This window comes from Bubalus kerabau, chromosome 19, assembly GCF_029407905.1.
Source record: "Bubalus kerabau isolate K-KA32 ecotype Philippines breed swamp buffalo chromosome 19, PCC_UOA_SB_1v2, whole genome shotgun sequence".
NCBI lineage: Eukaryota > Metazoa > Chordata > Mammalia > Artiodactyla > Bovidae > Bubalus > Bubalus kerabau.
This window is the reverse complement of record NC_073642.1, coordinates 48029308-48042907: the sequence shown is the minus strand read 5'-3', so window position 1 is coordinate 48042907 and position 13600 is coordinate 48029308. Positions and strand designations below refer to the sequence as shown.

General features: G+C 35.7%; 1 protein-coding gene across 9 annotated transcripts in view; it reads right to left on the bottom strand.

Moving 5' to 3' along the window:
- MIPOL1 (mirror-image polydactyly 1) overlaps positions 1–13600 on the bottom strand; it is a 336828-nt gene that overhangs the window by 212446 nt on the left and 110782 nt on the right. For 8 of the 9 annotated variants that reach the window (XM_055556692.1, XM_055556694.1, XM_055556691.1 and 5 more), the window contains 2 exons: positions 7791–7824; positions 7361–7531 (listed from right to left, as the gene is read on the bottom strand). In XM_055556692.1, coding sequence (XP_055412667.1) covers positions 7361–7531; positions 7791–7824 — 205 coding nt within the window. The remainder of the gene's footprint in view (positions 1–7360; positions 7532–7790; positions 7825–13600) is intronic. The other variant, XM_055556697.1, reaches the window with a different exon arrangement.

Genomic DNA, 13600 nt, shown 5'->3' with positions numbered 1-13600 from the left:
TAACACTGAGAAAACTCAAAAACCTAACATTTTCATAAAGAAAAGGATGGTCACCTAATCTCCTAAATTCATCAACTTGCCAGCTCATGTATCTATCCAAGTTCTTGACAGTCATCTGCTACGATGAAAGTAGTTTTACTGTTCCTAGCAAAAGACAACTCTTCTACTTAAGTTCTAGATCCGCTCTCAATCTACTTATCTACTTCAAGACTTTGCTAAAGTAATACTCTAGTCTCTCCCTTAAATTCATCTTTCCTTTTCTGGTTCATTTCCATCAACAGATCAACAACATGCCTTAGAATCTCCCATTAAAAAAGAAAGAAAAGCCCACCAACCATTCACCCTTACCCTAAACATAAGCCCATTCTCCATCTATTGGCAATTTCTCTATTGCCATTATAGGGAGATAAAAGTTATATATATTCACTCTGTTTAGTTCCTCACCTTTCATTCTTTCCTCAAACCACTTCAGTGTGGCCTTTCTCCTGGACAAAACTCTTTTCAAGGCTCTCAACACCTCCCATCTGCTCAAATTTAAAAGTAACGATTCCACCTTCAATGTGCATGACCCCTGGACACCATTCAAGGGAACTGATCATTCTCATCTTTTGCAAACACTTCTTCAGTTTCCTTCTTCATTTTCTATCATTCCTAGTCTCCTCACAGGCCCCTTCCACTTTGGCCAACTGCTAAATTGTTGACAGACCACAGGGTTTGATCCTAGGCCCACTCTTTCTCAATTATCTTTCTCTGGTTTCATCTAGAGTCACATCTTTAATTATCTGTATGCTGATGACTGCAATAGCTAAGTGAATACTCAATACTTCCATCTGGATTTCTAAGAATCATCTCAAATACACCATATCAATCAAAAATAGAAATTCCCTCTGGAAATACACTGATCATCTCCCCGCCCCCCACCCACCTAAACTTGCTCATCACAAAAATTGAAGCAAATAATCTACACAGCATTTAAGTCCAAAACAGACTCTGCCTAATTCTTCCAGCTCCCTTATGCCCCAAACCAATCTGTCTTAAAGATCTACTCACTATACTCTTGAAATATTTTTCAAATCTATCTACTTCTCCAAATCTACACTTGCCCCTATGAGCTAGCATCAGTTTCATCTTTGGCTTGGACTATTGCAACAGCCTTCTCCTTCAATATAAGACACAAATTTTAGTGCCTACCATGGCACATAAAACCTTACAAATTTGTCTGCTGCCTATCTCTTCTACCTCATAAGCTGCTGGTATATTCCTTGCTCACTGCTCTTCAACCATATTCAAGCTTGGAGCATTTACATCAGTGCCTTAAACACACAAAGCTTGTTCCCTCACACAGCACATTGTTGATGTATTCTTTCCTGATGGAATGCTCTCTTTATAGATTAGCATGGCTGGACTCCTCTCTTTCAAGTCTCAATTCAACTGTTCACCAGAATTCAACAATTCAACAAAACGACTGCCTTGATCACCTGAGGGAGGAGGGTTCAGGATGGGGAACACATGTATACCTGTGGCGGATTCATTTTGATATTTGGCAAAACTAATACAATTATGTAAAGTTTAAAAATAAAATAAAATTAAAAAAAATAAATAAATAAATTAAAAAAAAAAAGGAAGAACTATCAACAGCGAATTCAAAAAAAAAAAAAAAAGTGACAATCCTATGACCAATTGTGGTCACTCTCCATTACCTTTTTATTTTAATAACATCACTAACTGAAAATACTTCATTTGTTTGTTCACTATCTCTATTACCATACTAAAACATAGGTTCCGTAAGAGTAACAACCTTCTATCCCTGGATTGGGACAATCCCCTGGAGGAGGGAAAGGCTACCCACTCCCGTATTCTGGCCTGGAGAATTCCATGGACTGTATAGTCCATGGGGACACAAAGAGTCAGACATGACTGAGTGACTTTCACTTTCACTGAGTCCCCCAACACAGAGATATAACAGGTCCTCAGTAAAATATGGATGAATAAATAATATTTCAATAACTCCTTTTAGTTCAGTTTATCTTGAAATACATGTGGAAACAGTGGAGACAGTGTATTTTGTGGGGCTCCAAAATCACTGCAGATGGTGACTGCAGCCATGAAATTAAAAGACGCTTACTCCTTGGTAGGAAAGTTATGACCAACCTAGACGGCATATTAAAAGGCAGAGACATTACTTTGCTAACAAAGGTCCATCTAGTCAAGGCTATGATTTTTCCAGTAGTCATGTATGGATGTGAGAGTTGGACTATAAAGAAATCTGAGTGCAGAATTGATGCTTTTAAACTGTGGTGTTGGAGAGAAGATTCTTGAGAGTCCCTTGGACTGCAAGGAGATCCAACCAGTCCATCCTAAAGGAGATCAGTCCTGAATATTCATTGGAAGGACTAATGCTGAAGCTGAAACTCCAATACTTTGGCCACATCATGCGAAGAGTTGACTCCCCTGATGCTGGGAAAGATTGAAGGCAGGAGGAGAAGGGGATGACAAAGGATGAGATGGTTGGATAGCATCACCAACTCGATGGACATGAGTTTGAGTAAACTCCGAGAGTTGGTGATGAACAGGGAAGCCTGGCATGCTGCAGTCCATGGGGTCACAAAGAGTCAGACATGACTAAGCAACTGAACTGAACTGAACATGTAATAAAATGAAACTGGATCCCTTTCTTACACCATTCACAAAAATTAACTTAAAACAAATTAAAGACTTAATTGTAAGACCTGAAGCCATAACTCCTTTAAGAACTGAACTGATCTTGAAATAGATCTAAAATATAAAATAGCTAAGCTCATTCAGTTCATTAATTCATCTGTTTCGTGCCTACACTGTCCTAAGGACTAATAGACACAGATAAAGAACAGTTCCTACGTTCAAGTTAGGTGGGAAGACAGGCATAAAGTCAATTAACTGTACTGCAGTGTGACAAGTAGTATAATAGGATATAAAGTAAAATGTGGGCACAAAGCAGATATTTATCAATACTGTGCCATGAAAGAGACCTTTATGGAGGAGATAATATTTAAATTAGCTATAAAGCAGTAGGTAGATGAGAGAGTAACAAGTGAATAGAAGCATGTGTCAGTGAGAAGGGGAAATACACTTAAAGGTACAAAGAGTTACAAAGCAACAGATCACCTGTACTTGTGGTAAACTGTTCAGCTGTCTTCTTAGAATTTTCTTCACTGTAATCCTTTACTGGATTCACATCTTCCTCTTAACTAGTTTATTTTTCATTTTGCTAGAGCTTCAGTTCAGTTCAGTTCAGTCGCTCAGTCGTGTCCAACTCTTTGCGACCCCATGAATTGCAGCATGCCAGGCCTCCCTGTCCATCACCAACTCCTGGAGTTCACTCAGACTCATGTCCATCGAGTCAGTGATGCCATCCAGCCATCTCATCCTCTGTCATCCCCTTCTCCTCCTGCCCCCAATCCCTCCCAGCATCAGAGTCTTTTCCAATGAGTCAACTCTTCGCATGAGGTGGCCAAAGTACTGGAGTTTCAGCTTTAGCATCATTCCTTCCAAAAAATCTCAGGGCTGATCTCCTTCAGAATGGACTGGTTAGTGCATGGTATATCAAGAGCTTGCAAGCTATAGAGAAGGAGGAACCTGACTAGTGAAATGTTTAGCTGAATTTCTTTAATTACCCTGATATTTACTCCGTGGTCCTCCCTGCTTTTTATATTTGTCAACTGTGGACCTGAAAGATCTCAGGATCTATAGTTTTCATTACAGCATTTGACAGAAGTAACTATCAAAAAAAGATGTGTTAAATTATATTTTGGGTAAAAGAGGCACATAAATGTTTTAAAAATATTTTCAACAACAAACACAATAAATAAAAGTACACAGATGAAAAAGGGTTACTACTGAATTTAGGGATTTGGAATGACTCTTTTCCAGAAAATAGTGATGAGTTAAGATTCTCTGCATGGTGTTCAGGTAATAGAAATTTATGATCACTCATTCAGCCTTGATAGGCCAAGATGGAAAATTAACAACCAGAAGACGACAAAGGAGAAGGAAACTCAGGGAGAGGACACTGAGACACTTCACCTGGGGAAAGAGAAAATAGTGCTAATTAAGATGACATTTCTGTGGTATTCTTTCCAAAGACTCAAAATCTCATTCTAACCATAAGAAAAAGGTATAGTTTCAGCTTTAGTCCGAAGGCATGAAAACCAGGAAAGTCAATGATATAAGATTCAGATGTTAATGTCATCCAGAAACACCCTCACAGACACAATCAGAAATAATGTCTAACCAAAAAGCTGGACACCCCATAGTCCAGTCAAGTTTTCACATAATTAGCATACTATTCCTTGGGGTTCTGGCTAAATTAGACTGGTTCTAGGATAGTTTTGATTTCCCAGGATATGCATAGATGGTTAGAGCCTGGCAGGAGAAGGCTTCAGGCCTCACTGATAGTTGTAGTCCATAGAATAATATTATATTTTCATTGACTGGAACTCAGCTGGTACCCAGTGCAGTAGGTAAAGGGCCTAGCTTCTGAGCACTGAATAAGTAAGGCCTGGGAATGAAGATTGGAGTATGGACTTTTGCCAAAAGGGTTACAGGGGTTGGTATATAAAATATATCCAAAACACAAAAGCAAAGACCTTATAATAAAGAATTGGAATATAGCAGGGATAAAGGAAGAAAGTGGTCAGTTCTTTATGTACATGGATGTTTTAGTTAACAAAATAAATGATTTCTAAAACATCCTAAGCTGGAGTTTATACCTGTAATTGTTGTAAGCTCATAAAAATAGTTTTGACTCTCTCTTTAACAATATAGGGCTTCCCTGGTGGTTCAGACAGTAAAGAATCTGCCTGCAATGTAGAAGAGCTGGGTTTGATCCCTGAGCTAGGAAGATCCCCTGGAGAAGGGAATGGCTACCCAGTACTCTTGCCTGCGAATTCCATGGACAGAGGAGCCTGGCAGGCTACAATCCACGGGGTCACAAAGAGTCAGACACAACTGAGCAACTAACACTTCACTTTTTTTTAAACAATATACTGAATGATCCAAGATTGAATACACTTGGTAGGGTACAAAATGCTAAAAAAAAAAAAAAAAAAAAAAGTTGCTCATTTAAAAAGTTTAAATTGAACTTTTCCCAATTCTAATCTGAAGATAAATGATAAATGTCAGATTTCCACATTGAGATAGGATAGAATTGTTTGTGGCAGAACAGTGCTCCAGCCAGGAAAAAAGAAAGCTAGATTAAAATTTAAAAATCATGTTTAAGACAGCAGAAGACTGCTGCTGCAACAATGACTTGAGCAGCTAGAATTCTGAAGAGGGTTTAGCTGGAGACAGGTGATTGGAAGACCGGAAGTTGTTTTTTTCCTCCTAAGTTTTAAAGGCTCAAGGAATGCGCAAGAGGCTGAGAAATCAGGCTGTGACTACATAGAGGACTCTGGCTGGAGAACAGAGAAGTCATCTAAGCCTCTGGCATTTATGCAGGGCTGAAGTGACAAAATTAGAGATTTGAGATTTGTTTCCATCTCAGATCATTTGCTAAATCCCAAACCTGTACAGGGCTCGAAGTTACAGAGCTAAGCCCTAAGCCCTGTGAAAAGAATACTGGCATTTCCAACAGTCTTAAAATGCTGAGAAGACAAACAACAGACTAGAGGATTCTCCTGGAGTAGGTCCCTAGTGAATACTCAGCTCTCAGTTTAGGAAGCCTCACCAAAAGCACAGAGGTAAACCACAGGTAGACCAAGATGTGCCAAAACTCACCCAGCCTTCAAGGATATACTAAAGAATGTCAGATACTGATAGAAATGAACTAATAGGAAATATTTTATGAAGTATAAAAGGGACAGCTGGTTAAGCGATAACCTTAAGCAAGCAAGAAAAGAGGTCCACTAGTGTGAAATACAGCAGTTGTCCACTAACCGAAATATGTAAGAAAGATACAAAGTAGAAAAGGCGGAGTATATGGGTGCCACATGCAGGTAGGCCAGTCAATGATATGATGGAGAAAAGCAGAAATTTCTCTTTCTATTGGAGAGAAGAGGTTGGATAGTTGAGGGGAAAGGAAGAAGATAAAAGAGTCCTCCAGAGGGGGAGAGTGAGTAGACTAGCAAAAGGCAAGAAGGTTATCAGGCAACACCAGGGGTCTACTTGAAGACAACTGTCATGAACAGTTGAGTCATCAAATATGTGTGATAGACTCTTGCCATATAAAGCTTTGAAGGTATAGAACAGGCAGAAAGTTAAATTTATAAAACTTAGGTTTTGTTAGGTGAGCAGGACAAAGGAAGAGGGTCAGGACAACTGAGGTTATCTTACATGCAAGTAGGAGTTAATTATGGTGACCCAAGGAATCTAAGCTAGATAAAGAGAGAAGAGAGGACATGAAGGGGTTAAAGGAAAGGAAAATAGGTGATAAGATCAATATAATCAGGTGCCAGTAGAGTTGAAAATTTGCTAGAGTTTTAGAATAGGCTGGAAAGATAGTAAGTGGATGCTTGAAATTGAGACTGATAATGACCAAGAATAAGGTATGATCATAGGGTGGATAGCAGAACAGGTAAAGAGCATCTGGAAGACTGGAGAAGAGAGATTCAGAGAGATGAGATGGCTATTGAAAGAATCATCCACATAGATATTTAAATCACCAAGAATTGTGACAGGAGTAAGCTAAAGAAAGAGACAGTAAAATAGATCCTAAAATCTTTAAGAGATGAAGGAAGCTATATGGGAGTGTATATATGACTGCAACAGGAGTGTGTAATGGGTGGTACAATCTGATGCATGGGTCTCAAAGCTGGAGGTGTTTAGAGAAAAAAAAGGAACAATGATCGAAACGCACTAATCGAACAAGCCTCCAAGGCCAGTGGCCCAACTGCTGGGGGAGGGAATACATTCACACTTGAGAGGACTGCAGTGGAAGCTGCATCCTCAGGGTGGTGATCAGGTTTCAGCTGGAGCAGGAAGGTGTAAGTAATGTTCAGAAAGGAATACCCTAATAATTTGATTCATTTATCCATGTTTACTAAAAGGCACTGAATTAGGCACTGGGAATAAAACAGTAATAAAGACATAATCTCAGCCCTCCCAAAACTGTGACTCAAGTAAGAAGTCTCATATAAAAGCGATTACTTTAAAGAATTGAACTAAATTTTTATAAAAAGCTAACAGTTTTATTAAGAAATGAAGATGCATATATTTGAAGAATGATATAACAAAATATGTGATTATCTTAATATAGCTAATCATTGTGGTATTAATTATAAGCTAAAAACTAATTTGAATTAAGAATAAGTGGGGGAAAGTCACTTTTTAATGTAAAGAAAGAGGGAAAAATGGTAGACAGCTTTTTACAGATACATGCAGGTACCTGAGACAAAGCAGCATCTCGTTCTTCAATCACTGCGTTCATTTCTTCTGCAGTTATTCTCTTTTTACATTCCTTGGTCTTGTAGATTCTATCCACAATTATAGCTCCATTCTTCTGAATAGCTACCCCTGTGTCTGCATTGTTTATTCTGTTCAGTAATTCCTGTAATGTCTACCAACACCATTATATGTTAGTCAGACATGAAGTTTTAATATATTTTATTTAATATAGGGTTTTAATTAATAGGCACATGTGAATTGTAAATTGACTGAGTGAAGTTATTGAATTTTCATATTGCAGCAAAGATGTACATTATTAGTGTGTCAATTCTTCTTTTTCCCACATCTTAGTTCTTGAAACCCACTCAATTGAACTTAAGCCTCTAAGATATAAGACTGACATCAAGAAATCTCCTCGGAGAATGGCTTACCATGTCATTTTCTTCAGGGTTAATATTTTCTAGCCTAGAAAAAAGGGACACAGAAAGCCTGATCAGTAGCATTTCCTTAGTGCAGCAAAATGAGTTCGCTTTTTAAATCTTTAGAACCTCAAGTAATTTCATTCGACTAGTCTTTAGAGTCAACCATGACACTGAACATATTAAAGTGCCACCTGCTCGACTCCATCTTTCAATAATGCTCCATATCTTCTGCACTGACTTCAGACTGTTAAGTTATTAATGTTTACTGCTATATATGACTACAAGGATCAATTGTTCATATGTGCTTAGATGAAGAAAGTTCCCCAGTGATAGAAGCACTCATTCTCATCATTATATTTATTTCTGGACTTTCAATTCTTACCAGAAACCGTATTTCCTCTCCTTTTTGGACATCATCACAAATAAAACAAGTCAAGTATTTTTACTACAGAGTTTAACAATGTTCCCTCTAAAAGCAACAACAAATAATTACCACTAAATTTGACCTGTCAATCTCCTGCTGCTACCTATTTGGTAAAACAAATATGCTGTATAGAAATGCTGACCAAAACTGGGCCACATTTTAGATGTCTAATATTATTTTCTCTTCTGAATAACATAGATAGAATTATTTAAATTAAGGGCAAAAAAGGTAAACTGGTTCCCATCATAAATGCATTTTTGTCTTACAAGAGTCATAGTGCTGCGGGAGGATGGGATGGGAGGTAGGAGGGAAGCTCAAGAGGGAGGGAACATATGTATACCTATGTATACATATGTATACCATGTTGATGTATGGCAGAAAGTAACAGTATTGTAAAAGCAATTATCCTCCAATTAAAAATATATTTTAAAAAATTTTTAAAAAGCAAAGAGTCTGAGTGCTCACTGAAAAGTTTGCTGATGTTGGTAAACTGAAGAAATGCAGTAAAAGTAAAGAAAGAAGTTCTAAATCACATATTTAGAAAATATCTGTTATATAACTTAGGCAATAATTAAATTTGGTAGATTAAATGAAATTTTATCATGGATACCAGTGAAATTACTTAGATTTTAGAAATGATTTCAATTATTTAAAAACTGTACTATGGAATTCCCTGGTTAGGGCTTTGTGCTTCCACTGAAGGGGGCATGGGTTCAATCCCTGGTCAGGGAACTAAGATCAGACATGATGCGCAGTGCAACCAAAAACAAAAGATAAAATAAAAATTGGACTAAAAATTTTAGATATCCAAATTTCTGTTTTGATTTTTTTCCCCTCTCTTTACTCCTATGATTTAACATTTACTGCAAAAAAAAAAAAAGGATACTAGGAAAAAATAAAAGATACTTAATAAATTTATTACAAAATTCTTCCAAACTCCACAGTTAAAACTACTACATTCATAGAGAGGAAGTAAAGATGAACATATATAAAAAAAACTATTCCTACCCATATTTAAATAGTATTTAAGTTAACAAGTAGGTGAAGCAATTTTGAATTATATATATTTAATGTATTATATCTCAAACTGCTAATGTCCCCTTGGATTCATATTCCAATAAGGGTAAATATGTACTCTTTTATCTTTTTCTCCCAAAATCAATCCAAAGTTTTTAAATATTTTGCTTCATAGAAGCTTAGTTTATAAGAACTATGAAGATAATCACTTCTTTTACTCAATTAAAAAATACAGTGGAAAAGTATAAGATAAAATTCTTATACTTGTTTAAAATCATGTAAAAACATTTGAAAAACATGAGCAGCTTTAACCAACAGTTACTGGTTGGCTAAATATAATTTTTAGAAAGCCATAGGTGGTGAGAAATATTTACCTTAATGTTGTTCTTTATAGATGAAATCAAACTAAGAGCTGATTAATGACAGTTTCCAAAGAAGCTTAAATTTTTATAAATTTAAAAATTTATTAAACTTGATCATTTAAAATGGGAAAAGACACGTGGAAATTAAGCGTTTAGATTTACAGATTACTGGAAACAAAAATTTTTATTTCTCAGTATTACGCATCTCCCTTTTTTTTTTGTTTCAAAGAATTACATATGGACGAAAAGAAAATGGCAGTAGAGACAGGTTAACGAATTCCTATGTTCCAAATAATCAACACAATAAAAAGTGCGTGGAATTCCTGTATAATATCTGCACATTTTTTTCAGGCACTGCAAAGTGAAGAATTATTACTTTAAGGAAAATTAAACTAAGAGTTTAAATGATTTAAATTAACAGTTTTCAACAGGAAAAGGTTAAGATAACTGTATTTAATCTAATATTAAATTCCCTGCTAACAACTAAAATTTAAGAAAAAATATTAAAATGAAATATTCTTAGCAGATGTTATCTACTAGATCCTCAATATATGAATTCAGCATTCTGATTATAAATAACTTGTGTGGTTGTCTTTAAAACTACATGATATACAGTGACTTATCACTTTCTGATAAATGAATCTGAATCATGTTTTAGTGAGTATGTCAGGTCTGAAATGCAGGGCACAAGTGAGTGAGCCAAATCAGCCACTTAGCATGTGAGTCTCAATTTTGCTTTATTATGACCCTTTAAAACTGATATAAGTATAAAGATAAATGGTCACTAAGAGAAAAATACAACGTGAAAAGAAAAACTTAAAAACTCTCGTACATAACAACAATGAGGTATCACCTAATACCTGTTAGAATGGCTGTTATCAAAAGGACAAAACTACATTTGACACATTTTTCTGAGGTGGATCATTCAATATCTACTTAAAGATTAAAAATCAACAAAAGTGGCTTCCAGAAGATTAAATATAGTTCTATGGTAAGTACATAATATACTGTATCACTAATGAAAACAAAAATTAGACAAACAACTTACCTTTAAAAAACTGAAGCAATTTGAAACAGTTATATAAGACATTCAACTTTCTATGTAAAATGACTTTTTAGGCTGGCTTAAGGTTTACTAGCAGCGTGTACAACATAAAAGTTTTATTTGCTTAATAAAGACAAAATAATAGTTGTCATATGAAATATAGCTGACAAATTATACATTATATTTTAATAGGAAGTTTACAGTTAAACAAAAGAACCTCAATCTTTCATAAACTCTAAATTATTCCTATAACAGTCTAATTAGACAGTCATGATAATCAGTAAGAATATTGCTGAAGTAAATGTCCATGGGCTCAAGTTTCAATTGATTTCCTATACCATGCAAATTCTGACTGACAACCTTACACTCTAAGTGAAAAGACTCATGCACGAAATGTCACATTTCTTGATTTATTCCTAAATCAGTCAATATAACATCTTTTCCTTCTGAACCTAGAGTCATTTACCTTGTTCAATGGGAAGAAGCAAAACTTTGACCCCAAATGATAAAACTAATTAATGATCAGCTTATCAGAAAATCCTAAAGTATTTGCTTTTTTCTCTAAGTCTTATTTTTTACACAGTGCCACCTTTAATATGGTATAAAAAAATACACCAATAATAACAGATTGAAAAAAGATATCATGATCTCAAAAGGTGGAATATTCATATGCACGCATGTCTACGTTGGCATGCTACAAAAGTCATTTTACCTTGAATCCTTTTTATTTTTTCCTAGTTTTGGATAGAAGCAAAAGAGACAAAAAAGCATTAAAAATTCAGGGAGTAAGGGAAAGCAGAGAAATGACAGAATAATAAGACAAGACAAACATTATACAGAAAGATGCAAAGTAGATCAGAAGTGAAAAAATGGTAAGAGAAAAGAGAAGGAAGGAATTTCCAGACTACAGGAAGCAAGAAATGAGGAATTAAAAAAGAAATGTTGGAGAAGGAAATGGAAATGGCAACCCACTCCAGTATTCTTGCCTAGGAAATTCCATGGACAGAGGAGCCTGGCATGCTACAGTTCATGGGGTCACAAAGAGTCAGACACAACTGAGCAACCGAACATATATGCTATTATGAGACCAAAGGAAAGACAAAGTTCAAATTGAGAATAACTATCATATCCCATTGATATGGGAAAGTAGAGCACTATCTCTCAAACCAAGGAAAAAGGTCGTTGTTTAGAGAAATAAAGATGCAAAACCCTTTTTAAAAAAGAGAGAGATGTAAAATAATTCATGTATTTTCTTCTTATACACAATGCTTCTAAATATGCCTTTCATTCAAGCAAACCTTAGTTATAAATTGGTTCTATCTTAACAAAAATTTAGTCTAAAATGCACTATTGAGGTTCAGAGTTCATAGACCTCAGCTAACTAGAAAGGAACCTCCGTAGCACCATAAAACTGTACTGACATGCTATTTGTTGCTGCTGTTGTTCTTGCTTCTTATGTATTAGTCCTGATCCCCTTACCTGAAACCCTAGACTGTAATAAAGTAGGAGCTGTTTATAAACTTTTCCTAGGAACTAAAAATTCTTTATCACTTGAAATTATTTTAAATATTTATGTAATTATTTACCTGATACTGATCTTAACTGAGACCATAATGCTGTGTTCCCAGCAACTAGCAGTGTACCTGACACTTAGCACATATTCAGTAAGTATTTATTGAATGGACTAAGTAACTAAAAGAGAAGGCTCAGGATAGGACTGTTTTCCTTTACTCCCTTCCCCATTCTTCCCTCAATATGAACTCTACCTAGAACAAAATGAAAAAGGTTGTACCTCAAAGAAGCCTGATTTTCATGTACTGTAATAAAAACTATAACAAAACATAAATACAAATGAAAATAGACAATGGAGGCTAAAAAATTTAAAGAAGGTTCAATTTAGATCCATCTTTTAAAGAGACAGAATGAACTGACCATCTAGTCCATAAAGCAAGTGATATTTGCAAGGGAAAAAAAGAGATAGAATGAACAAAACTAAGAGACCAATCTAAGAGGAATTCTGAGGAAGAAGTTTTGGTTTGGATATGTGGGAGAGTGGTTATGCCACTGATTGGTAGAGGGAATTAAGGAGAATCAGGTTTGAAAAATAAATTAATAATTCCATTTTTGGATATGATAAGTTTGAGTTGCCTGAAGAGATCTGAGGTAGCTACGACACATGACTTACTGTGACTCCTTAGGCAGGCAGGCGATCACTCTTAAGTTTGCTCACCTATAAAGCCTGAATATCACCTACCTCAATGAGTTGTGACGCTACATAAAAAACTGATTTTAAATCTTTTTCAGGCAAATTTCATTTCAAAACACACTCAAATCTATTTATAAGCAAAATTCATGATTAAAATTGGTGATCTCCTGGAGGAGGAAATGGCAACCCACTCCAGTATTCTTCCCTGGAAAATTCCACGAACAGAGGAGTCTGGTGGGCTACAGTCCCTGGGGTCGCTGAGCTGGACATGACCGAGCACACACAGCAGAGCACATATGTGTATGTATAACAGATTCACTCTGCTGTACACCTGAAACTAACACAACATTGTAAATCAACAATGCACAAATAAAAATGATATAAAAAATGATGATCAATCTACATAAAAGATTTATGGTCATAAATTATATGTGAAATGTAATACTGTGAATGGTTGATAAGTTGAAGCTAATAATACTTACAAATCCCTAAAGAAGAGTTCTAAAGGTATTAATAGCTGCATTATTGAAATAAGAAAAAAGGTATCTATTTGAAGAGTATGATTAAACACATTCGCCCCCAACAACTGTTTTTGTAGATAAAAATCAAACTGATTCTGCAAGGTATATGGAAAGGCAAATGTACCAGAATAGTCAAAATAATTCTATAGTAAAAGAGCAAGGTTTAGAAGGATGCCATCTGATTTCAAGATTTAGCAATCAGGAGTGTGTGGTACTGGCAATGACAGTGACAGACTCACAGATC